Source organism: Gossypium arboreum, chromosome 1 (assembly GCF_025698485.1).
Source record: "Gossypium arboreum isolate Shixiya-1 chromosome 1, ASM2569848v2, whole genome shotgun sequence".
Taxonomy (NCBI): Eukaryota; Viridiplantae; Streptophyta; class Magnoliopsida; order Malvales; family Malvaceae; genus Gossypium; species Gossypium arboreum.
In genome coordinates, this window is record NC_069070.1 from 22037647 (window position 1) to 22065355 (window position 27709).

General features: G+C 33.6%; 1 protein-coding gene and 1 long non-coding RNA gene across 2 annotated transcripts; one reads left to right on the plus strand and one right to left on the minus strand.

The window, feature by feature from the left end:
• Positions 1-1715: 1715 nt before the first annotated feature.
• On the minus strand, positions 1716-8372 carry LOC108470449 (uncharacterized). Its single transcript, XM_017771764.2, has 6 exons — positions 8051-8372; positions 7104-7246; positions 6759-6902; positions 3625-3810; positions 3244-3368; positions 1716-2306 (listed from the first exon to the last, which is right to left on the minus strand). The coding sequence occupies exons 1-6, from the start codon at positions 8262-8264 to the stop codon at positions 2081-2083; spliced, it is 1038 nt and encodes a 345-aa protein (XP_017627253.1). The 5' UTR covers positions 8265-8372; the 3' UTR covers positions 1716-2080.
• Positions 8373-18761: 10389 nt separating this feature from the next.
• On the plus strand, positions 18762-20376 carry LOC128295550 (uncharacterized). Its single transcript, XR_008286064.1, has 3 exons — positions 18762-18833; positions 19298-19383; positions 20199-20376. It is a non-coding gene; the product is annotated as an uncharacterized LOC128295550 (long non-coding RNA).
• The last annotated feature ends 7333 nt before the right edge of the window (positions 20377-27709 follow it).

Here is a 27709-nt window from a genome sequence, read left to right on the forward strand (position 1 = left end):
TAATCAAAATAGAAAGACGCAACACAAGTACAAATAAATTCGTGGACTTTTTGGACCAGTAGTCCAAATATCTAAAGGTATAAATCAGTGATGGTACAATTGAAGTAGTTTTGCAAAAGATGAATAAAAATATGAAGTTTTTCGCTAAGTTTTGGCATTGATTATGAAAAGATATAATATTTTTTGTGGTGGATGCAATAACCTTTAAATATATTATTAAATTGACAATTTATAAAATATTTAACTTGCGTGTAATGATTGTTGTTACAACCTTTTATGAATCACTATATAGTAAAGTTTATATTAAAATCCTTGGAGGATTTAGGATGCTAGAAGTATTGAAATTCTCAAGAAATTGTTCATTTATATGAATTGAAATAATTTGAACATATGTGGTAAATTTGACTTAGTGAATAGTAGTTGAATGATGATTATAAAATGATCCAAAATACCTATTTGTGTTTTTATAAAAAAATCATGATTAAAGTTTGTTATGATTATTGTTGAATCTCCTGAAGAGATCAAATATATTTCCCCAAAAATTTTCCTCACTCATGATTTTCAAAAGAATTGTGATATAAATGCTTAGCAATATGGTCAAATAGTATTTTGAAAAACTAGTATTCAAGATTGAATATGTAGAATATGAGAAAGTATGTGATGTTTTCATAAGGGGGAATAAATAGACGTTATACTATTTTTCCCTTAACTGAGGTCTTATCCCATTGGGCTTTCCTGGTAAGGTTTTTAATGAGGCAGCATATTATACGTGTTATAGATTGTGTACTCTTTTCCTTTATTAGGTTTTTATCCCACAAAATTTTTCCTAATAAGGTTTTAACGAGGCATATTATCTATCAATGACATACAATGGGAAGTGTTATGAATATCTTATTAAGTGAATATCTCCATCATGATCAAGATAAAGTTTTAATGTACTTTAAATTCTAGTAATTATTAGAATTAGATCTCTACTTTTTTTATACTTCTTATGCCTATAAATAGAGACTTTGATGAAGTGTTGTAATCATCCATGGTACATTCTCTATTGCTTTTATATTTTATTTGTTCTTTATTCTCTCCATCTCTCTTCATTTTATAATGTTCATAACTATTTTTATATAATAAAAACATGATAAATATTGTCCAAAAATATGATAAATAAAATTAAAAAAATTGAAATTTAAAGAAAAACTATATTTATATGGATTCCAACGAGGATAGCAAATTTAATATTCAAAAATTATTTAAGAACAGAATATTTTTTAAAACTCTTATTTTCATCATTTTCACTTTTACAAAAAATTTTAATGAAAAATCAAAAACACCTTTCTATTATTTGTTTAAATTTTTATTTTCCAAAAATAATTTTAAAATTTTCAACCAAAATTGTATTTTTCAACGTTTTCACAAAAATAATCTTTCCTTCCAGCATTAAAATCTACAACCAATTCTATACTAAGCAATCCAACATAATGCTTAAATGTATTTTGATCCCAAATGCACACTAGCTTGGACTTTGGACCAGTCCAAATTTATGTTACTTGTATTTGAAAGGATGTTATATTTAAAAGATCTTTAGAGGATAATATCCTAATTATCATGTGTCTAAATTGGTAATTAAAGAAGAACGAAAAGTCCAAGCAACATTAGTCAATACTTCAAACTTTTTACAGAACAAATAACGGATAAGAAAATCTTGAAATAGGCATGGCTTATTAACTTCAAGTAGGTCTGCAAATTAAATAATAAAAAATGAAAGAGTTCCCTGAAATATGAACTGAGTGATAACAAAAATTATTGAGGCTTTCCTATAAAATTGAATCAGGGATTCAGAGACAGATCTGTATTTCAACAAACTACAGATCATGAAGTTAAATAATTATGAAAAATGAATTAATGCACAACTTCACCGAAAACAATAATCTATGCGAGAGTTTCACTAAGGAACTGTCATTGCTTTCATGGACGCTTTTCACTTATGAAGTAAATGATATCCATGATGCAAGTTGCTAGAATGTGCATTGGTCAACTTGCACGTCACTGGTTGAACGCCCTTTCCTTCTTACCTCATATGATATCACTGTGAAAACTTTGTGACCAACTTGTCAACATGATATATAATATCATCTATGCGAGGGCGAAGAGCAGGTTGAGGCTGAAGCATCCAAGTCACAAAATGGTGAAGTTCTTCTGGATATGGTTGTTTAGGTCCAGCTGGCCACTTAATCTGTGCATTTATAATAGCCAATTGCAGGCTTCCTCCTGATTCTCCAAGTGCATACTCGAAAGGGGATACCTCATACCTACAACAAATGAAAATCAATTACCTAACAAGATAAATAAAACTGATAAGGTTCACCCCAGAGGATAACAGCATTACAATGTATTCATCAAGGTATAAAGAGGGACAATGCATGCCAGACACATGAAACTCCAAAACAAGTTCATTCAAAGACATTTTATGAAGGATATGAAACCCCAAAATGGGAGAGTTTTTTCGAATTAGCATCAGAAAACAACAGGGTATACCCACATTTCTGAGACTCTACTGCTTACAATATTGTCAAATTCATTGGCATCACATGTCATTAAGTTACCAACTAAACATTATAACGCATCAAGTTCTAATAAATGAACTTATATGAATGGATTGTATGCACGTTACAATTGATTTTATTGTCTAGAGATGCAAGTAAAAGATGTCATGGCAAAACTTAGATATGCAACAATGGCATTACTACTTTGATTCTAGTCAACTTTTTCCCAGGACTAATATTTTCACAAGGTCATTTTTATTAAACCACATAATGTGTTCTTCCTTTTCTTTTCCTTTTCTTTTTTTTTTCTGTGCGTGTGTGTTGTATCATGCAGTTATGCTTACTTGGTGTGAAAACAGATAAGTCATTTTGGAGCATAACCACTTGCCAACAGCCAAATCTCAATCAATTAGGTTAGATATAATCATCACTCTTCATGCCAATACCAATAGAAAACTTAATGAAATTATGGCCACTATGTTTTTACCATTATAGAACTTTCACATCGAATACTTAAAATGAACTTCGATTAAGTCAGAAGGAAACCAATAAAAATATTCCAGATATAAGTATCACCCGAACACTTTGTCTACCATATTTTTGGACAAGAACATGATGAACGATGAAATGAGAATGCAAGAGAAAAGGTTAACCGTATGAAAACTAACACTGTATACGTGCATGAATAAGTATTAATTCTTACATTATTGCAAATAATGTGCAACCCAACGACCAAATATCAGTTCTCTCGTCAATATCTGCATCACTTGCGCAATCCCACAACTCAGGGGCTCGGAAAGGTGCTGAACAGTGCTCAGATGCCCATTCCTACATTTGGATTATTATTGCATTTAATATCAAGAAAAAATATCTTTTAACATATTTTACGAAGATAAAAAATAATCTAATTATGTATTTATATGTCGCTTTTTTGAGTTTAATAGTATATATGTGTTTGTTGGTAGAACATCAAGCATACAGATTAAAGGAACAGTTATTTTCCAGCAAAGATGAGAAAGTTCTAGAGAACAGAAATATTAGAAGACTTTTAAGCACTGAAGAAACATAATGGAGAAATAAGCACCTGAAGTTGTAGTGCCTCAGAACGAGATCGAATTTGCTTCCTTGCAGGACGAGTACTCCCAAAATCCATCAATATAGCAAGAGGGCATTTTCCTTTTCTATGGGATAAAAGAACATTACCAGGCTTGACATCATTATGCGCATATGGAGGCTCAAGATTGTGCATATGCTTAAGTCCTGCACACAGCTGCAGAAATAATGCGGTCCAGCATGCTTACAGACATTTCTAATCAGTTCTGACATTAATGAACCCAAAAATGGAAAAAACTAATTCTAGTACACAAAAAGAGAAAACATAGTAACGCTGGTGCTTTATTCTTAATATTTTATTATTTTAGTTCTATTTTATAATAGTTATTTTAAGTATTAGATATATTATAGACTGTTATGTTATTAGTTTTCTTTAGGGTTTAAATCCAGGATTAAGCATAAAACTTTATTTGCAGGAAAGCCTAGTAACTTTACTTGCAAAAAAATCTATTATAAATATGTTACAGTAATAACATTAATATTTTCTTTGAACTAATATAAAAAAGCTAGAAGTTTTCTATAATCCAATGTTTTCTAGAGTTCCAACTTCTTTCGACTCATTTTCTGGTCCTAATTCTTCTAATTTACTGTTTTCCTCCTAAACCACATCACATTGTGTTAGTATCTCAAGGTTGCAACTATTTTTAAAAAAAATAAGACTAAGTCCTAAGCAGATTTGTTAGCTTGTTAGTAGGAGTAGGAGTTGTTAGCTTGTTAGTAAGAGTAGCAATTTGAATTTTTGTTGAGGTTGTTACTTGAGACTTATATATAAAGGCTGCATTGATAATGAATTAAATTATCCATTCATTTCATCTATTGTTCTATACTTCAATTAAGTCTTTACTAAACCAACAATGGTATCAGAGCCATTTTTTTGAGGGACTTGTGAGAAAAGTTTTGTGAGACTTCTAAGAGAAAATTTGAGAGGTACACTTATAAGGTTTTCGAGGAAAATAGAATCGAAATCGAGTAACCTGTCCATCTTAGCCCCACCTGTGTTTGATGGAGAGAATTATCAAGCAAGGGTTGTGATTATTGGGAAGCTGTAGAGGAAGACTATGAGGTGACTCTACTTCCCAACAATCCAACTATGAACTAGGTCAAATGCACAAAGAGAGAACCACTAGGAAGGCTAAGGCAAAGTCTTGTCTTTATGCTTCGGTTTCACCAGCCATATTCAATAGAATTATGGCTTTTGGATCAGCAAAGGAGATATGGAACTACCTCAAAGCTAAGAATCAAGGAGATGAGAGGATCAAGAGCATGAAGGTGTTGAACTTGAGCAAAGAATTCGAGAGGCTACAAATGAAGGAGTCTGAGTCAATCAAAGAATACTCAGACAAGCTGATAGATATTGCCAACAAGGTAAGAGTTCTTGGGAATGATCTCTCTTATTCTAGACTGGTGCAGAAGATACTTGTCTCTGTGCCTAAGAAATATGAAGCAACTATTGCCTCTTTTGAGAACACTAAAGACTTGACTCAATTGAGAGTAGTAGAGTTGATCAGTGCTTTACAAGCACAAGAGCAGAGGAGGTTAATGAGACAGGAAGGAAACATAGAAAGAAGCATAGAAGGAGCATTGAAGGCTAAGATGCAAGAAGGTGAAAAAGGAGAGGAACAGAAGTGGAATAGGAAGAAGAGTGATTGCAATAGTGGTTTAGAAACTGTTGCAAAAGGTAATAGTAATGAAAATTATAATAAGGATTCTTCATGTAAGTATTATGGAAAATAGAATCATCCCCATTTCAGGTGTTGGAGAAGGCCAGATGTGAAATGTAGAAAGTGTAACTTGATGGGGCACATTGAGAGGTTCTGCAAAGAACTAAGAAATCAGCAGCAAGGTGGAGCACATGCTATAGTTAAAGAAGAAGAGGACCATTTGTTTGTCGTCTCTTGCTTCTCATCAAGCATTTTATGTGACAGTTGGTTAGTTGATAGTGGTTGTACCAATCATATGACTTATGATGAGAAGCTGTTTAAAGACCTTGACAGGTCATTGAAGTCGAAAGTAAGGATAGGAAATGGAGAATACCTAGAAGTGAAAGGAAGAGGCACAGTAGCAATAGAGAGCTGTGCTGGAACTAAGTTGATTTCAGATGTTCTGTTTGTACCTGAGATTGATCAAAACTTGTTGAGTGTGGGGCAATTGGTAGAGAAAAGATTCAAGGTGATGTTCAAAGAGGGAATGTGTCTGATCCTTGACTCTAGTGGCAATGAAATGTTTAGGATCAAGATGCAGAAGAAGAGTTTCTCATTGAATCTATTTGAGGAGGAGCAAGTGGCATCCAAGTGTCAGGAATGAATGACAACAATGCAACAAACAATTATGAAATTGATGGCACAATGTAATGAAAAGAGTTTTGAGCTTGAGATAAAATCGACAGATAATCATATCATGCAAGAACAACTGCAAATCAAGTGTTTTGAGAATGAGGAGTTGCATGCAAAGGTAACTCTCTTGGAGCAGCTTGTGATGATTTTGAATTATGGAATTTTGATTTAGATGACATTGCATGCTAGGAAACTATTAGAGGCAACTCTTGAAGCTACACTAGTCAAGAAGGAATTCATAGAAGGCGAATATTGAAGAAATTGGTTTATTGCAAATCAAAGATCAGATGATGGATATTTTTACTAAATTTTTCATGTTAGTCGTTTTTGAGTTTCTTAAGAATAAACTTGGTGTCTGCAGCACTTGAGTTAGGAGGAGAATGTTAGTATCTCGAGGCTGCTACTATTTTTTAAAAAAATAAGACTTAGTCCTAAGGAGATTTGCTAGCTTGTTAGTAGGAGTAGGAGTTGTTAGCTTGTTAGTAGGAGTAGCAATTTGAATTTTTGTTGAGGTTGTTACTTGAGACTTGTATATAAAGGCTGCATTGATAATGATTATCCCTTCCTTTCATCTTTTGTTCTATACTTCAATTAAGTCTTTGCTAAACCAACACATTGGAATGTCGAAGCCACATGTTGAAGCATAAAGATACGAATCAGATCCACTGATAACAAGTGCCACATAAATGAGAAAATTATTTGAAGCCCTTAAAAGTGAACTACAAAAGGAATGGCATCAAATAGTGCAAAAAGATAAGATTGTTTTACTCACCTGCCGAAATATTTGAAGGACATCTGAGGCAGAAAAGAATTCCTTTCTAGCGGTCATAGCTTTGGAATTGTCCAGTAACGTTCCATCCAAATGAACAGGAAATAGTAAATACGCTTCATGATTCCATGATCCTTCTTGTGTAGGCTAGCCAATGAAATCATAATGTTTTAGACAAATACAATCACATGAAAAGAACATGAAAGAAAAGCTATGAAGCGAACACACAAGAATCTTGAAAAAAGTTTCCATTATTTTATGGGTAAGTGAGTCAATAAGCTTCAGAAACATTTAAGATGAATGTAATAGATTTTAAGATTAATAAAAATAAGAGATCTGCGTGATTACCTTAACAGAAATGATAGAGTGATCAAGAAGCGGAAGCAGGTTAGGATGACTAAACAAGGATGAAACACGGATCTCCTCTCGAACCAAATCCAACTGCTCATTATTCTGAATGAGAACTTTCTTAATTGCATAAGTTCTATCATCTGCAAATGCAACCCAAGTTATGTTAGTTCTAAAACCAATTTAACTTCACATTGATCCCATGAATACACAATTCTAAAATAAGGTATCCAGCAAATGGCATAACAGAGGTCACCGTCCTTGAAATTTCCCAAACAAAGAAATATTACCAGATCCGTTTGAGAAGTAACTCTAGCATATGAAAATGAAAATGCATAAATCTGGAATCTGATGGGCAATAAGTCAAACCATCATGTATCAAAGACACGACAATTCCATATTAAGTACAAAATTCTAAGCCAAATGTCCTAGTTCTTACAACAGAAACTGTGAGATCAAATACTCAACTGATCCATAATTTTAGTTCTATAACTCCATTAGGAATGTGATAATCATAGAAAATTCCACCTTGTTTTATCCAACATGAATTACGATCCAAATTTATGAGATCATCAGAAAACTATTGAGGTATAGAAGAAAAATGAGGATAATTTCAGATCCATAGTCTAATCTAATCGATAAACCAAAACAAAACCATAAAAGATCATGAAATACCATATATGGTTTCAATTTTCCATTGACAAAAGACTTCATTCCATATAAGATCACCAAACTTCAATCAAAGAAACTAGAATGTAAAGAATCCAGACATCCAGTCACAATAAGATGACAAAATCAAGAAAAACATATAGCTGAAGAGAAGATTCAAACTAAATATAGGAACTGAAAGCAATCACTAATTAAGATTTAAAGGAACAACCAGATCAAAAACAAATTATAAAATCCTTAAAAAGATTAAAAGGAGGTATTTTTGAAAGAGAACGAACCAGAGAGATGTGAAGGGTCCTTGACTTTTTTGGCTAAGCCACTGGCCAAAGCTGAAGAGGAATCGGATACGACTTCCTTCACCAGGTAAACATAGGCGAACCCACCTTCACCGAGCTGCCTCACGACCTTGAACCTGTTCTCGTTGATCCAAACGTCCCCTCCGCCATTAACGGCATCGTACAATGCATTCAAACCAGAAAATGAGCACCCCATTGTTTAGCTTTTGCCTTCAACTGAAGAGAGAAAAAATAGATCTTCAAGCTCTCATTTTCTGTTCTTTGGTTTGTTAGAATAAGGGACGTAAAAATGGCCGATCTTGAGAAGTATTTCATTTAATTAATTAGATTTAAATTTTATGCTTTTTTAATTTTTTTTATTTTTTATTTTTTATTTTATTTTTTTAGGCACGAGGAATTAAAATTATCTTCTTAGAAAATCAAGATGTAATGATAAGATGAATTCTACTATGAGAGAACTTATTTGAGAGATGAAATAATTTCAAATATAAATAGTAAAATAAATATAAAAATCAAAAATTAATTAAGTTGTGAGAGAAAATTACATTTAATTGAACTTTAATAATAAGGAAAATTAATATTATAAACAATAATAATAAGGAAAATCAATTATAAATAGTAGAAAGTGATTTAGAGATCGAATAAAATATGGAATTGAGGCTTAACAAGTCTAGTTTCTTATAAAGGGAACAAGGTAAGAAAAAGGATTTTATATTATGATATATTTAAATTTTTGTGAGAAAGAGTCAGAATGAATTTCGAAATCCCCTGTTCTGATTTGAGAAAATCATTAAAAATTATAAAAAAAATATTTTTCAGTTATAATTTATATGCTTAGAATTATTGATGAGTATAATTTCAAAATAAATAGACGAAAACATCATATGAGTCCCGTATTATGAGAAAATTAATTCTTAGTGAGTAAGGGTCGGAATTGTCGAACAACAAAAAATGGGTGAATTTAAAGAATAAAATGTATTGATTGGATAAACCAAAAATTCTGAAAATTGTATGGTAAGAAGATGTGTGAGTTTAGTTTCAGGGAAAATTATCGGATCTTGATTTGGTGTTTCGTATCTCCAGATATAAACAATTTGTGACTATGACTCGAGAAAATAGCTTGATCTGAATATAAGTAAAAGTACAACTATGGTTGTATTATCTTGAAAAGCAAGTTTATAAATTGCTTATTATTTTCATACGGTCTTACTAAGCTATAAAGCTTACTCTCTTCCTTTCTCTTTTCTTTAGTGTTGTCAGGTTAGCTCAGGTTTGGAGATCATCAGAGGCAGCATTACACTATCAAACCATCACCCTTGGAGTATTAGTACCTATGATAAACGTTTTTAAGTGAATGGCATGTGTAGGGACTTAGCTTTATGATATTTGTTATTGTGAGTAGCGAAATGTTCTGGCTCATATTGATTATGGTGTGTAAACCTTTCTATCTATGCTATATCTTCATGCATATGATGTGATGATGTGATTGTGGTTGTTTGCCATGCATGGTTGGTAATATGACATGTGAATTGGATGCATGCTTTATAACCATTCCAGATGGTCATAATCATGAATTAAATGTGTAATATAGAAATGGTTTGATAATGTTTGAACATGGATGCTTAACGGATTGGTTAGCAACCACAGACCAAAAGTAAAAGTGGTCGTCACATGTCGAGGCAAGTGAATATGTATCGTTGTGTCTTGACTTGACGTTATATGAGTATGTGAAATATGTGCACGACGATGTTAATGTTATGAATGTGTCGTATTACGGGATGCTAAACCATTAAAATGATGTCATAATATGTGTCCTTGGTGGGTATAAAGATGTGAAGGATTAAGAGTAACATAAAGGCTTGGAAAATAGCCTAAGTGTTGGCCACACGAGCTGAGACACGGCAGTGTGTCTCAACCGTGTGGGGAACACGGCCTTAGCACACGGGCATGTGGCTTGGCCATGTGGTTCAAATTATTTACTGACGTCATAAATAAAAAGTTACATGGCCTGCGGATACAGGCGTGTGAAACCCACACGGCCAACCCACACGGGCATGTGACTCTTCAAAGTGTGAAAATTTTCTAAGCATTGCAAAAGTTTCATATGATCACGGTTTGGTCCCGAACGACCCCGAATGTATGTCTTAGGCCCCGTAGGCCCATGTAAGGGACGTTAAGCATATGTATGAAGGTTTTTTAATTTAGATGAAATTTTACGGTCCGGTTTCTACATGATTATTGTGTTTAAGTCCGATAATGCCTCGTGCCCTATCCCAACAAAAGACACGGGTAAGGGGTGTTACATTTAATGGTATCAGAGCTATAGTTTAGTTGGTTTTTAGACTAACCTAGTACGTGTAAGAGTCTAGTTATGCATGCCACAGATTTGTGATAGTGTGATGTCTCCAGACGCGAATGAGAACTATCTCGTATAGACAAGGTACTCTCTAACCGAGGTACACCCGATCACGTAGATAGAGATATGAAGGTATTCTAATAAAGTGCAGTTATGATTAATTGAAACTCGGAAAGGTACGAGTAAGAATTCATGAAATGTTTATATACATATTTGTGATATGAGAAACATGAAATAGAATATCTATATGGCATAATGAGCTTATCTATGGTTGATTGACAATCCCATGGTGTATATGATTGGTTTGTTCGAGTGAATGCATGTGTTTAGATAACTTACTGAAAATAAAGGTAGAACAAATGTTCATGTATAATTATTTGAATTATTAGGATTGGCAAGCTCGTATAGCTTAAACAAATGTATTAAATTATTCGGATAGATTTATATGATTGTAATAACATGGATATGATGATGTGCAAAATCAAAGTTTCGATTGGAATATACTTATCCATGTTTGTTGAATTTCGTATGATGTTATGTACATGACTTGTTTGATTAAGTGAATGTGACGAGAAAAGTTATCCAGAATTCATAGAATGTGTGCATAAGTGAACTTGAGTGAATAAGAGAATCTGAGAATTGCAAAATACAAATATGAACGATAATTTTTCCTAAAATGAATGACATGATTGTGATGGTGTCGCTATGATGATGAAAGTTGTGTCATATGGATATGGATATGGATATGGATATGGATATGTATATGAGAGTCAAGTCAGAGGCCTTACGACATCAACCCCTTACCAAAGTGGTGTTTTATAATAGAATTTCATGATATTTGTTTTGAATAAACTCACAAGTGTAAAAACTAAAGAGTTTAGTGGAGAAATATATATAAACACGATTAGAGATTAAGAGTGAGTTGATAAGTAAAGTTAGAGCTAGAAAGGTATCAGGTTGACATAAAGATTATGTGAATTATGTACTGTCACAGTTAGAGAAGAAATTTACTTTGGTAAATCGAATTGCTCAGGTACGAGGTCGAGAGAATGTAATGATTGTGACTTTCTTAGAACCGTTCTTCTTTAGTGAAAGGAATAACATGGGATTTGTGATGGCATAAATAGTTGGAGAAATAATATTTGAAATATAATATGTCTGAGTATGGAAATTATAGTGAGCAAATGATAACTTTCTCTCTTGATATATTTTAAGAGGCTATTGTTCTCGGAAGTATGTTACTGGCTATCTATCTTCTGATGAAATTCTTGTTATATAGGAGTGTTATCTAATCTTAATGATAGACAAAGGCATTGTCAGTCTGATTGGTACAAAATCTACATGATCCTATTTATTTCTTGTATTCTGTTACCTGTTATCTGTTGGGAATTGATGAGAAAGTGTGTATGATGCTATGATTCGGTCTCTTCTAATGGTTTCCCTGTCCGATATGTATATGGAAAGGTATATTATTCTTGTTGCATCTATCCTTGGTGTTCTGAGTGATATTTTCTTTTGAATTCCTTTTATTGGAGGGACCATTGAAATTTTCCATATCTCCTTACAAGCTTTGCTCTCGGTCTTTCGATACAGTATCGTTTCTTGGATTTCTCAATATTGGATCTCTTTATTTTGGATCTTTTTATTCTAGGTTTCTCCATTTTGAATTTCTTTGTCTTGGTTTTCTTACCATCTTTATTACGAAATTTGTCAATTATGGCTCACATCTAAAATATGATCTTCAGTTTGTGATATATATATCAAGCATGACTAAGTTTCTGATTTGATTATTCTAATATGGTGATCTTAGTGATTAGTTTCCTTAGATTTTCGTATAAGGATTTAATATTGGAAAAGGCTTAAGTGGTAAAATTTTCTTCTTGTGAAAGTTAATAGCTTAATTCATGATTAGCAAATTTTGGACAAATGAGAACAATGTTAATCGAAGCCTTTGAACTGGTTTAGTATGCATTGGACAAAGACTTCTTGATTTTCACTAATAGTTGTCGCATGATCTTTGAGAAGAGCAAAATGCAGTGACAAACACTTGGGTAGAAAACCCAGAACTTGTACAGAGATTTTGCAAGAAAACTTACAGGAGTAATGTATTAACGATCGAGTTTGGAACTCCACATCGTTGATCCTTGTGTATGAATACTTGAAAAGTTGAAAGGTTTAAGGATGTATATCAAGTGTCATTAGAATTATCTTCGCCCATGTTGTCAACAAAATGGAAATGAGAAGAAATTATTATGGAGTTCATGTCTGATTTATTACTGTCTCTTAAAGGGAAAAATATTATGTGACCTATTGTTAAATGTTTGACGAGATATGCAAATCATGCTTGTATGTACTGAATTTTCACTCATCAGGTTCGAGGAATTTCGTGTATTTATGAGTGTTGGACATCTTGAGATTTTGGCCTCCATTAATCGGATTGGGATTCGGGCTTCATATCATGATTTCTTGGGAAAGCCAGAGGAGGCTTTAAAATGAAAGGTAACTGAGAGTTGAGTTGGAAAATAATCGGACTGTGTGGAATAATAAAGAGTATGAGGCCGAGATGAACTGGCTAGTTTCGCTTTTGGAATTCGAAAAGATTCAAGTAAGAGTGTATATGTAGCATGATGGTATGAATCAGACTTTTGAGTGCATGAACTCTCTGATAGAGGTTAAGGTTTGGTGAAAGCGTCGTATAACGAAGAATCGCTCATGTTTCTAATATGATAAAATAATTAGATAAGTATTAAAGACATAGTCGAGTGAGAGTTCTTTATCAATAATTATGGAAAATAAAAGTTTATGTGAACACCAAAACAACTTTTTTCGGTAAGATTTTCGAGGACGAAATCCCTAAGGGGGAGAATTGTAACAGCCCGAGTTTGGGCCTAGTCGGAACAGTGACTTCGGAACCACTATTTCGAGGCTGGAGAAATTATTTTTAATGTTATTTTATGTGTTATAGCATGATTATATGGGTACATAAAAATTTTGGTGAAATAATTTTAGTGATTTCATGCTTAATTGCGAAAAAGGACTAAATCGCATATAGGGCAAAAGTTTTGTTTTGCTAGCTAAATATGTTAAATAGCTAGAGAACCAAATTTTGGGCTGTTTAAAGAAATTAGACCCTTAAAATGTTGATGGCCAGCCATAGGGGGGGCAAAAGAATTTAATAGTCAAAAAAAGTTGGTATGATTGGTATTTGATGACATATACAAAGACTTATAAAAAAAATAGCCACCCTTCTTCTCCATCTTTCTCCGCCGAAAATTAGGGAAGAAAAACCTCCATGGGAGTTTGAAAATTTCAGCAACATAAACCCATTGCATGTAAGTCATTTTGGTGTTGGTTTTTGATGTTTTTGATGTTTTTGAGATTCTTGAAGCATGATATAGCTATTTCTATCATTATTTTGAGCTAGGGTTTATGTTCAAAAATTCACCCATGTGTGTCATGCATGTTCTTTGATGTCTAATGAAGGGAAAATGAAAGTTTGATGTTAGATAAACATCTTTTGTTAAGTAATTTTTCATGAAAACCCCTAAAAGCACCATTTTGTGAAAGTTGTAAAATAAGTTGTAAATGTGTGAAATAATTGAGATTGTGAGTTGCTATAGTTATAAAAAGAATTTGGTTAGGCTTGTTAAAGGAGAAAATTCAATAAAAATCGATTTACGAGCCTAAGAGCAAAATCGTAATTTTTGTAAAGTCTAAGGGCAAAACGGTCATTTTTCCAAACTATGAATTATAGAATGTTTTAATTAATTTAATGATTAAATGAGTGAATTTCATCATGATAGATCAAGAAAAATTGAGATTTGGGCTTAAATTGGAAGGTACAAGGTTATGAACTAAAATGGCTTAATTAGCCGAAATTGCATTCGAGGTAAGTCCGTGTGACTAATTTAAGCATGTTATCCATATTATTGCTAACATATTTGAAACTTATCTTTCTAAAATTGAATTGAGTTATATGTTGGTGATATTATGTATGAGAAAGTGATGTCAAACGTTAATGTTTTGATAAAATGAGTATTGAGATGTTTTATTGTTATCAAGAATATACATATATGCTTATTTGATTATCATGAAAGTATGAAATGTATATTGGAACTGTAAATGACATTACGAGCAAGCACGACGACAATGTGTTAAGCAAGAAATCCCATTTGAACCTTTAGGAATAGTCTAGGATACACGTGATATTTAATAAGAAACAATGGGATCTGAACTCATGAGTTGTGGTTTGAGTTAATGGGATAAGTGATTTATGTAATGTGGGTCCGGGTGTTGACTTTGTGTACATACCCGTGAGTAGCTCAATGCAGGCATTACATAATATGTGATAGCTTTGGCTACACATTTTGCGCGCTCTGAGTTAGTTCTAGCTGCGTATATGGAAATTATGCGCAATGCTTCCGTGTATCCAATAGTATTCTGAGTGTTCAATGGGTAATTCGAGGTATGAGTTGACAATGGTCCCATTGAGGTAAATCAATGGTAAGAATAATTGTAAGTTACGTTTCATGTCGTACAGGTATGTACACTAAACTCATGTGTAATGGCCTTGATACATGATGTTTTTAGCAAGAATGAGAATATGTGAAGAGTAAGTTAAAGAGGTTTGAACGATATGTAAATTTATGTTTATTATGTCATGTTATGATGACCTTGTGATTATGGGTTCATGCTTATGATGCATAAATATTTATTTTTACCATGATGGTAGAAATGATTTGCAAAGGTGTTATAAACTTAGTGATCATTGAATTGCATTAAAACAGTTTTGGACAGTAGTGATAGTCCAACTTTGAAAATCCACCAAAAATAGTAGAAAGTGATTTAGAGATTGAATAAAATATGGAATTGAAGCTTAACAAGTCTAGTTTCTTATAAAGGGAACAAGGTAAGAAAAAGGATTCTATATTATGATATATTTAAATTTTTGTGAGAAAGAGTCAGAATGAATTTTGAAATCCCCTGCTACGATTTGAGAAAATCATTAAAATTATAAAAAATATTTTTCAGTTATAATTTATATGCTTAGAATTATTGATGAGTATAATTTCAAAATAAATAGACGAAAACAATCATTTGAGTCCCGTATTATGAGAAAATTAATTCTTAGTGAGTAAGGGTCGGAATTGTCGAACAGCAAAAAAGGGTGAATTTAAAGAATAAAATGTATTGATTGGATAAACTAAAAATTCTTAAAATTGTATGGTAAGAAGATGTGTGAGTTTAGTTTCAGGGAAAATTATCGGATCTCGATTTGGTGTTCCGTATCTCCAGATATAAACAATTTAGTGACTGTGACTCGAGAAAATAGCTTGATCTGAATATAAGTAAAAGTACAACTATGGTTGTATTATCTTGAGAAGCAATTTTATAAATTGCTTATTATTTTCATACGGTCTTACTAAGCTATAAAGATTACTCCCTTCTTTTCCCTTTTATTTAGTGTTGTCACGTTAGCTCGGGGTTGGAGATCGTCAAAGGCAGCATCACACTATCAAGCCATCACCCTTGGAGTATTAGTACCTATGTTAAACGTTTTTAAGTGAATAGCATGTATAGGAACTTAGCTTTATGATATGTGTTATTGTGAGTAGCCAAATGTTCTGGCTCATACTGATTATGGTGTGTAAACCTTTCTATCTATGCTATATCTTTATGCATATGATGTGATGATGTGATTGTGGTTGTGGTTGTTTGCCATGCATGGTTGGTAATATGACATGTGAATTGGATGCATGCTTTATGACCATTCCAGATGGTCATAGTCATGAATTAAATGTGTAATATAGAAATGGTTTGATAATGTTTGAACATGGATGTTTAATGGATTGGTTAGCAACCACCGACCAAAAGTAAAAGTGGTCGTCATATGTCGGGCTAAGTGAATATGTATTGTTGTGTCTTGACTTGACGTTAGGTGAGTATGTGAAATATGTGCACGACGATGTTAATGTTATGAATGTGTCGTATTATGGGATGCTAAACCATTAAAATGATGTCATAATATGTGTCCTTGGTGGGTATAAAGATGTGAAGGATTAAGAGTAACATAAAGGCTTGGAAAATAGCCTAAGTGTTGGCCACACGGGCTGAGACACGACCGTGTGTCTCAACCGTGTGGGAGAACACGGCCTTAGCACACGGGCGTGTGGCTTAGCCGTGTGGTTAAAATTATTTTCTAACATCATAAATAGAGAGTTACATGGGCTGCGAATACGAGCGTGTGAAACCCACATGGCCAACCCACATGGGCGTGTGACTCTCCAAAGTGTGAAAATTTTCTAAGTGTTGCAAAAGTTTCATATGATTACGATTTGGTCTGGGCCCCGTAGGCCCATGTAAGGGACGTTAAGTATATGTGTAAAGGTTTTTTTTTAATTTAGATGAAATTTTACGGTTCGGTTTCTACATGATTGTTGTGCTTATGTCTGGTAATGCCTCGTACCCTCTGCCGGCAAAGGACACAGGTAAGGGGTGTTACTGTTACTACAAATTAGAAGTTTGTATAATCACATACTTTTACTATTTGGAATGGATGGTTAGGTCATCTTGGATCTACTATGATAAAAGGATAATCAAGAATTCAACTAAAGACCTATAAACCCTACGCCTAATTCAGAAGACAAGCATATACAGAGCATCACATTGGTTATGGACTTGACCCAAACGATTGATTGGATATTCAAAATAGAGTTCAAAATAAGTTATAATCTTGTAAATTATTATACAAGCATTATTAGACCATTATAAATGAAAATCGAGCTCAACTATGCCCTATTATGAAGTTTTATGGTCAAATGCAGTAAAATAGGAATCAAGGTCTTGATACTTAAGCCAAAGTATCGAAACAAGGTCTGATGTCTCGAGAATTATAACCCCTTGAACCAATTTTTTTTTTTGTTATTGACTTGCATGTCTCGAGATAATGAGACCATGTCTTGAGACTTGACCCTCCACGTCTCGAGTTGAGCATGTTATTGAGCCATGTACCCAAAAATGTATGTTCAAGAAAATATTTTCTATCTATCTCGAGACAAAAGCCTAAAAATGCACAAAAAAAATTAGACATTTTATCTCGAGACAAAAGCCTAAAAATGCACAAAAAAAATTAGACATTTTAAGGCATGTAATAATGCCTAAAATACCACCTAAACATATTAAACATTGAACAAATACAATATCAACAAGTTATACATATCAAATCAAATCCATAACCTATTAAACCACACTTAGAAACATACCAAATCAAAATTTAGACTTAGTAAAATGGAAGAGTCATATTCCTATATGCATGACATCAACCCTCATTTAGCCAATTGAAAAAATGGCTTCATAAATGCTCCAAAATATTTAAGAATATGTCAAAATATCAAACGACCAAACCATAATGTTTTCAACAAATCATAAAGATAAACTTAGATACCTAATACATGCTACAACTATTTAAAAATTCAAAAAAAATCATTGCAAATCAATTGATTTTAAGTACTTTTAAATATAATGTTGCACACCTATATAAATTATCTTTGAATAATCTGTAATTTGCACACTGAATAAAAATCCACACGATGAACTTTCTTCAAAGCAAACTAAACATATATCAATTACAACATATCGAACTCACTTAACATAATGAAATATCATTAAGAGCATCATACATGACAAATGTACATAAATAAAGCTACACTACAATTATATGCTATCACACATTTAGTCTCATCATATAACTTAGACAAAACATAATCTTATAATAATAAAATCTCAATCCAAATGAAATTTACAATTTCTTATATACACTTATGATTTTGTCCAGTTGTAAGATACCGTTATCTGAACTTATATGTTGCAACAAAAATGGGCATTGTAACACCCCAAAATTTTAAAATTTGAATTGTTAAAATTTTAAAATTTTAAAAAGGGGGGGAGAGTTGTAATATCCCGAATTAGGGCCTAATCAGAATAGTGGTTTCGTGACCACAAATTTGAGATAGAAATAATTATTTTATAATTATTTTGAGGTTTATGATATGAATGCATAATTGTGTGAAGATTTCGTGAAGAAATTTTGGGCATAACGAGTTTAATTTAAAGTTAGGGACTAAATTGAATAAGTTGCAAAATTTGCATTCTAGAAGTTTTTAGTATGAAATTACTTTGAAATATTAATTAGGAGGTCTTAAATAGTAATTTTACCAATTTTAAGTTCATGGACAAAATTAGGACATGGAAGGAATTTTGGAAAGTTTAGTAGTAAAGGTATTTTGGTCATTTAGTTATTAAAATGAATTAAAACAAAATTAAAAGCCAATTTTGTCCATCTTCTTCATTAGGCCGAAATTTCAAGGGTTCTCCATAGCTAGGGTTTGTTTCAAGCTTCCAAGCTCCATAGTAAGTGATTCCAAGCCCGCTTTTAATGATTTTTACATTTTGAGATCCCTTAACTCGATAAAGCTTATGCTAGCAATAATTTAACCTAGGGTTTATATTTGGGAAAAATACCCATAGGTGAAATTTGTGTATTTTGATGTTTTATGATAGAATATGAAGTTTTAAATTATGTTAGACAACTTGTACTACTCGATTTTAAGCAAAAAGCGAGTAAAAGGGCTTAATCGGTAAAAATACCTAATAGTCACAAGTACATGTTAGAGTGAGAATTTGATGTTGCCATAGAAGATAAAAGTGATCAGGATGTTGTAAAACATAAGAATAAGGAATAAAGTTTAATCCAGAGCCTAGGGAAAAAATGTAAATATGCAAAAGTTTAGGGTAAAATTGTAATTTTGCCAAAATTTGAGTTAAGGATTAATTTGATAATATGAGTATTAAATAAGCTAAATGTGTTATTTTAGATCAAGAAAGACGTGGAATCGACCTCAATCGAGGAAAAGAAAAGATTGTGGACTAGATTGCAAAATCCTTGTATTTTGGTACCAAGGTAAGTTCATGTGTAAATAATGTAGAATAATGGTTATTTTAAGTTATTGATGTTAATTATATGTTATGCTGAATTTTATTATGAAATGTATGCTTTGTGGTTAATTTCAAATAATATGTAAATTATGTGAACTACTTGTTAAATATAATTGTTACTGAGTATTGATTTGGCATTCTACGGAAGACGGCAAGGATAAGTGTTAGAGGAAAAAGCCCGTTTGAACCTTAGGAATAGATTAGGATACAAGTGACATATCACTAGGATGGTTGAGCATCCGAACTCGTTGAGTTGAGTCCGAGTTCACTTATGGATGCGAATGTCTGAACTCGTTGAGTTGGGTCCGAGTTCGTGAGATGTAACTAGGCATCCGAACTCGTTGAGTTGAGTCCGAGTTCACTTATGGATGCGAACGCCTGAGCTCGTTGAGTTGAGTCCGAGTTCGCTTATGGGCGGGTTACATGATTGCTTGATTGCATATATGGCACTTATGTGCAAGTTATCCATGTATCCGAATTATATTCGATGTGTTCAACGGTAAAGCTCTACTCAAATGGAGGAATATTTGAGATGTAAAGAGACGTATTGGTAAGTGATGTGAAATGGATATTTTGAACAGGTATGTATTTAACCCTCGGGTTGAGTATTGATACAACCACGATAAGGTAATAGGATGATGAAAAATGATTAGAAATGTGACATGTGTTTTAGTGATGCATGCTAATGTTGATTGGTATGACTGTTTGTTATGTTACTTATTATTTGCATATGAACTTACTAAGCATTTATGCTTACTCCCTCCTTCTTACTCATTGTAGTTTTGGCCAAGCCAGCTCAGGAGTCGGGATAGGTCGAAGGCTCAGTCACACTATCCGGAAGACTTTTGGTAAAGGCTTGTAAATTTAAGTATGGCATGTATAGCAATATATCTATTTTGTGTAAATGATCTTATGGTATGGTAATGGAATGGTTGAGGAAATGTTTGATAATGATAAATTATGAAAATGGTTAGTTTAGATTATGTTTGATGATAAGGAAAAATTAATAAGATACTTAGTGTATAAAAACTCATCAAAAGGGATGAAATTTGCCATAAACAGGATACTGCAGCAACACTGACGCGAGTTTGAAAATTTACTAAAAATCATAGAAATTGAATTTGATGATGGAATACATATAAAATTGAAGATTATTATGTCTAGTTTCACATGAAATAAATTAAACAAGAAAAGGAATTATATGTTAGAAGATATTATAATTTTAGTGAAACAGGGTCATAGCAGTTTCTGAATCCCCTATTCCAACTTTAGAAATTCACCATAAATTGTAAAGATATAATTAGGTAGTTTATTTTATATTCTCAGAATCCTTATTCAGTCTAGTTTTAGGAGAAATAAACCTCATATTCATATTAAATTTGTACAGAGAGAAATATGGTTCGTAGTAAACAGAGGTCAGACCAGTCAAGTCCTGAAATGGGGGTAACTTTAACTAATAAACTGTACAAAATGGCCTAACCAAAAATTCTAGAAAAAAAATTAGTAGATAGGTATATGAGTCTAGATTCAGGGAAAATTTACGGATCTTGATTTCGAGTTTCGTAACTTGAGATATGATTTTTCTTGTGACTGTGATGCAAGTAGCTTAAAAGCTGCTAATGTAGAAATAAATATTCCAAAGTTCTAAATATGTTAAATTAAGCTTAGTAACACCTCATACTCGACTCCGACGACGGTCTCGGCGTGGGGGCGTTACATTTAGTGGTATTATAGCAGGTTTAGTCGGTTCTCGGACTACGTGTTGTATGTACGGATTTTGCTATACATGCCATATGTATAAATTGTGATAGTGTGACGACTTCTGACCTTTTTAAATGATTTTTTTTTATAGTAAATGGATCCCGATCCGGTTGTGGCGAGATGAAGTAGAGAGTCATGCGCTCTGGATGAAGGAGCAGCACCGACTGAAAATCCACCTCCTATTGTTGGTCGGGGAGGAGGAGAAAGGGATCGAAGCCTTTCTCCAAATGATGAGTGCATGGTACATTGAGTTCGTTAAATGAACCCAAATGTACGACCTCCCCACCTCCCCAATTCCTCAACCTGTACCCCGATGCCTCAAGGTATGGATCGATGAAATTTCACGAACTCCAGTTGATAGAATTCGCAAGCAAGGGGTCAAGAATTTAAAGCAAATATTGATGATGATGCCGAAAGCGAGTTCGGCTTGAGAATTCTATCCGGTATTTGATGAATTATCTTGTACACGAAGAATGTTTAAAATGCGCTATATCTTTGTTGAGGATTCAGCTTATAATTGGTGGAAGACTTTGATTTGGTGGTACCGAAAGAGAAAATAACTTGGGAATTTTTCAAGAAGAGTTTTGGAAGAAATATATTAGTGAAAGATTTATTGATCACAAGCGTAAAGAATTTCTTGAGTGAAGCAAGGTAATATGATGATTCTGAGTATGAAAGAGAGTTTGTTCGATTAAGTAAGTATGCGGAGAGTATGTTCCTCAGAGGCCAAGATGTGCCGACGATTTGAAGACGGGCTCAACGAAGACATCAAGGTATTTGTTGGAATTCTTGAATTAAAAGAAATGGTAGTATTGGTTGATCGAGCTTGTAAGGTCAAGAATTACTTAAAGAAAAGAAAAGGTAGAGGTGAAACTAGAAATTGGAAGAAAAGACCGATGAGTAGTTCATTTTCACAAAGAACTGGAAAGTCAAGGAGTATGAATCCTCGTTCCCAAGCTTCACTGGGCAATCATATAGAATTATAAGAAGCAAAATGTGGGTCCTAAATCCCAGACTACTTCGGCAGCCAGTGTAGGGAACTCGAGATTTGTTAAACCTGAGTGCCAGCAGTGTGGTAGAAATCATTTTGGTCCGTGTAGAGCAAATGAATGTTTTCGATGTGGTTCTCTGGATCATTTTATTAAAGACTACCCAGAGAGAGCTGAAAAAGAAAAATTTCAGAATACAAAAACAAGTGGGATGGATTCGAGAGAAAGATATCCAAGAAAAGCTGGGAGTAAAGCAAGCGAAGAAATGTAGCCGAGGATGCACCGTTAGACTGAAGGAAGGGCTCGCTAGAACTTATGCTATTAAAGCGTGAAGATGCTTCCTCACCGATGTGATTCTTGGTACATTTTCTCTATAATGTTAATGTTATTGCTTTGATTGATCCGGTTCTACTCATTCATATGTGTGCATGAAATTGGTGTCTAGTATGAATATACCGTTGAGAATACGAATTTATGATTAGAGTGTCGAATCCGTTAGGCAAATGTGTATTGTTGATAAAGTATGTAAGAAATGTCCTTTAATGATTCGGGATCATTACTTTCCGCCGACTTGATGTTGTTGTCGTTTGATGAGTTTGATGTTATATTGGGTATGGATTGGTTGACATTACATGATGCTAAAATAAATTGCAAAGAAAAGGTTATAGAATTAAAGTGTGAAAATGGTGAAACTCTGCGGGTTGAATCGGATAAATCGAGGCATTGCCTAGTGTGATTTCTTCAATGTCGGCTCAAAGATATCCGAGAAAGGGTTATGAAGCTTATTTGGCGTATGTAATTAATACAAAAGAAGTTGAAAAGAAAGTTGAATCGGTCTTGGTTGTGTGTGAATTTGCGGACGTATTTCGGAAGAATTGCGGGTTTACCTCGATCGTGGAAGTAGAATTTGGTATTGATTTGATACCGAACACTCGATTTCGATTGCTCCGTATAGAATGGCACCAGAGAGTTGAAGGAATTAAAGTCGCAGATTGCAAGAGTTGGTGATAAAGGTTTTGTGAGACCAAGTTTTTCACCTTGGGGTGCTCCGTGTTATTTGTGAAAAGAAGGATGGTTCTATGAGGTTGTGTCTGATTATCGCCAGTTAAACAAGGTGACAATCAAAAACAAGTATCCGTTGCCAAGAATTGATGATTTGTTTGATCACTAAAAGGAGCGACATGGTTTTCAAAGATTGACTTGAGATCTGGTATTACCAAGCTGCGGGTAAAGGAGTCGGATGTACCTAAAGCGCTTTTAGAACAAGGTATGGTCATTATGAATTTTAGTTATGCCATTCGGGTTGACAAATGCTCCTCTTGTGTTTATGGATTTAATGAATCGCATATTTCGACCATATTTGGACAAATTTGTTGTGGTGTTTATAGATGATATTTTAATTTATTCAAAAGATGATACTGAGCATCTTTGAGCATTTGAGGATAGTTTTGAAAACTTTGAGAGATAAACAATTGTATGCTAAGTTTAGTAAAAGTGAATTTTGGCTACGGGAAGTTGGATTTTTGGGTCATATTGTTTCAGGTGATGGTATACGGGTTGATCCTAGTAAAATTTCAGCCATTGTTGATTGGAAACCACCGAAAAAGGATGTTAAATTTGAATGGACGGAAGAATGTCGTGAGTTTGAAGAATTGAAAAAGTTATTAATCAAGCACCGGTGTTGATACAACCCGAATCGTAAAGAATTTGTGGTGTATAGTGATGCTTCTCTAAATGGTTTGGGATGTGTGCTCATGCAAGAAGGAAAAGTGGTGGCATATGCTTGAGGCGCTTAAAACCCCATGAGAGGAATTATCCTACTCACGATTCGAATTGGTGCGGTGGTGTTTGCTTTGAAAATTTGGCGACATTATTTGTATGGTGAAAAGTGCCGAGTATATACCGATCATAAAAGTCTTAAGTACTTGATGTCACAAAAGACTTGAATTTAAGACAATGAAGATGGTTGGAGTTATTGAAAGATTACGAGCTTGTTATTGATTATCATCCGAAAAGCGAATGTGGTTCTTGATGCTTTGAGCGAAAGTTGTTATTTGCTTTGAGAGTTATGAACACTCAGTTGAAAGTGTCAGATGATGGTTCGATTCTAGCAGAGCTAAGAGTAAAACCGAAGTTTTTACAAGAGATTTCTGAAGCTCAGAAAGATGATCAAGATTTGCAAGCCAAGAGAAAGCAGTGTGAAGTTGATACAGAGTCAGATTTCAAAATTGGTTCTGATGGGTGTTTAATGTTTAAAAATCGAATTTGTGTACCAAAGAATGAGGAACTGATTCAAAAGATCCTACAGGAAGCACATAGTGGTTATTTTTCGATTCATCCGGGTAGTACGAAAATGTATAATGACTTGAAGAAAATGTATTGGTGGAATGGAATGAAAAGAGATATATCGAGTTTGTGTCCAAATGCTTAATCATCAACGGTGAAAGTTGAACACCAAGTTCCTTCGGGATTACTTGACCTATTATGGTTCTGAATGGAAATGGGATCGGATTACTATGGATTTTGTTTCAGATTGCCATTGACTCGGAAAGAAAGATGCCATCTGGGTAATAGTTGATGATTAACTAAGTCGGCTCATTTTATCCCGACGCGTCTGAATTATTCTCTTAACAAGTTGGCTGAATCAGTATATTAAAGAAATTGTTAGATTACGGAATACCATTATCGATTATTTCAGATAGAGATCCAAGGTTTACCTCGCGGTTTTGGCAAAAGTTGCAAGACGCGTTAGGTACGAGTTAAATTTCGATCGCTTTTCATCCACAAACCGATGGACAATCGAAAGAATAATTGATTCTTGAAGATATGCTTAGATGTTGTGTATTGGAATTTCAAGGAAGTTGGGAAAGATACTTACCGTTGGTGGAATTTGCTTACAATAATAGTTATCAGACGAGCTTGAAAATGGCACCTTATGAAGCATTATATGGTCGTAAGTGTCGAACGCCATTGTATTGGACTGAACTCAAGGAAAATTAGATTTATGGAGTTGATCTAATAAAAGAAACTGAAGAAAAAGTGAAAATAATTCAAGATTGTTTGAAAGCTGCTTCAAATAGACAGAAATCTTATGCAGATCTAAAACGAAAGGACATTGAATTTCAAGTTGGTGATAAAGTATTTTTAAAGGTGTCTCCGTGGAAGAAAGTCCTTAGATTTGGACGAAAGGGCAAATTAAGTCCGCATTTTGTTGGGCCGTATGAAGTAATTGAAAAAGTTGGACCGGTAACATATCGGCTAGCATTACCACCTGAATTTGAGAAGATTCATGATGTGTTCCACGTATCTATGTTACGTCGGTATCGTTCGGATCCTTCACATGTAGTTTCACCGACAGAAATTGAACTACAACCAGATATGACCTACAAAGAAGAACCGATTAAGATTTTAGCTCGAAAGGTCAAACAACTAAGGAATAAAAATGTTGCACTTGTGAAGGTGTTTTGGCAAAGGCATGGAGTAGAAGAAGCTACATGGGAATCCGAAGAAACTATGAGAAATCAATACCCACATCTCTGTTTTCTGTAAGATTTTCGAGGACGAAAATCCTTAAAGGGGAGAGTTGTAATATCCCTAATTAGGGCCTAATCGAATAGTGGTTTTGTGACCACAAATTGAGATAGAAATAATTATTTTATAATTATTTTGAGGTTTATGATATGAATGCATAATTGTGTGAAGATTTCGTGAAGAAATTTTGGGCATAACGAGTTTAATTTAAAGTTAGGGACTAAATTGAATAAGTTGCAAAATTTGCATTCTAGAAGTTTTTAGTATGAAATTACTTTGAAATATTAATTAGGAGGTCTTAAATAGTAATTTTACCAATTTTAAGTTCATGGACAAAATTAGGACATGGAAGGAATTTTTGGAAAGTTTAGTACTAAGGGTATTTTGGTCATTTAGTTATTAAAATGAATTAAAAACAAAATTAAAAGCCAATTTTTGTCCATCTTCTTCATTAGGCCGAAATTTCAAGGGTTCTCCATAGCTAGGGATTGTTTTAAGCTTCCAAGCTCCATAGTAAGTGATTCCAAGCCCCGTTTTTAATGATTTTTACGTTTTTGAGATCCCGATAACTCGATAAAGCTTATGCTAGCAATAATTTAACCTAGGGTTTATATTTGGGAAAAATACCCATAGGTGAAATTTGTGTATTTTGATGTTTTATGATAGAATATGAAGTTTTAAATTATGTTAGACAACTTGTACTACTCGATTTTAAGCAAAAACGAGTAAAAGGGCTTAATCGGTAAAAATACCTAATAGTCACAAGTACATGTTAGAGTGAGAATTTGATGTTGCCATAGAAGAGAAAAGTGATCAGCATGTTGTAAAACATAAGAATAAGGAATAAATTTTAATCCCGAGCCTAGGGGAAAAAATGTAAATATGCAAAAGTTTAGGGGTAAAATTGTAATTTTGCCAAAATTTGAGTTAAGGATTAATTTGATAATATGAGTATTAAATAAGCTAAATGTGTTATTTTAGATCAAGAAAGACGTGGAATCGACCTCAATCGAGGAAAAGAAAAGATTGTGGACTAGATTGCAAAATCCTTGTATTTTGGTACCAAGGTAAGTTCATGTGTAAATAATGTAGAATAATGGTTATTTTAAGTTATTGATGTTAATTATATGTTATGCTGAATTTTATTATGAAATGTATGCTTTGTGGTTAATTTCAAATAATATGTAAATTATGTGAACTACTTGTTAAATATAATTGTTACCGAGTATTGATTTCGGCATTCTACGGAAGACGGCAAGGATAAGTGTTCGAGGAAAAAGCCCGTTTGAACCTTAGGAATAGATTAGGATACAAGTGGCATGTCACTAGGATGGTTGAGCATCTGAACTCGTTGAGTTGAGTCCGAGTTCACTTATGGATGCGAATGCCCGAACTCGTTGAGTTGAGTGCGAGTTCGTGAGATGTAACTAGGCATCCGAACTCGTTGAGTTGAGTCTGAGTTCACTTATGGATGCGAACGCCTGAGCTCGTTGAGTTGAGTCCGAGTTCGCTTATGGGCGGGTTACATGATTGCTTGATTGCATATATGGCACTTATGTGCAAGTTATCCATGTATCTGAATTATATTCCGATGTGTTCAACGGGTAAAGCTCTACTCAAATGGAGGAATATTTGAGATGTAAAGAGACGTATTGGTAAGTGATGTGAAATGGATATTTTGAACAGGTATGTATTTAACCCTCGGATTGAGTATTGATACAACCACGATAAGGTAATAAGATGATGAAAAATGATTAGAAATGTGACATGTGTTTTAGTGATGCATGCTAATGTTGATTGGTATGACTGTTTGTTATGTTACTTATTATTTGCATATGAACTTACTAAGCATTTATGCTTACTCCCTCCTTCTTACTCATTGTAGTTTTGGCCAAGCCAGCTCAGGAGTCGGGATAGGTCGAAGGCTCACACACTATCCTAAGACTTTTGGTAAAGGCTTGTAAATTTAAGTATAGCATGTATAGCAATATATCTATTTTGTGTAAATGA

Excerpts from the sequence above, each read along its gene's own strand:
- LOC108470449 (XM_017771764.2), bottom strand. The coding sequence starts at position 8,264 with ATGGGGTGCTCATTTTCTGGTTTGAATGCATTGTACGATGCCGTTAAT. Across the intron at positions 7,247-8,050 it reads GGACCCTTCACATCTCTCTG|ATGATAGAACTTATGCAATT; the intron begins GTTCGTTCTCTT and ends TTGCATTTGCAG. Across the intron at positions 2,307-3,243 it reads TGCACATTATTTGCAATAAT|GTATGAGGTATCCCCTTTCG; the intron begins GTAAGAATTAAT and ends CATTTGTTGTAG.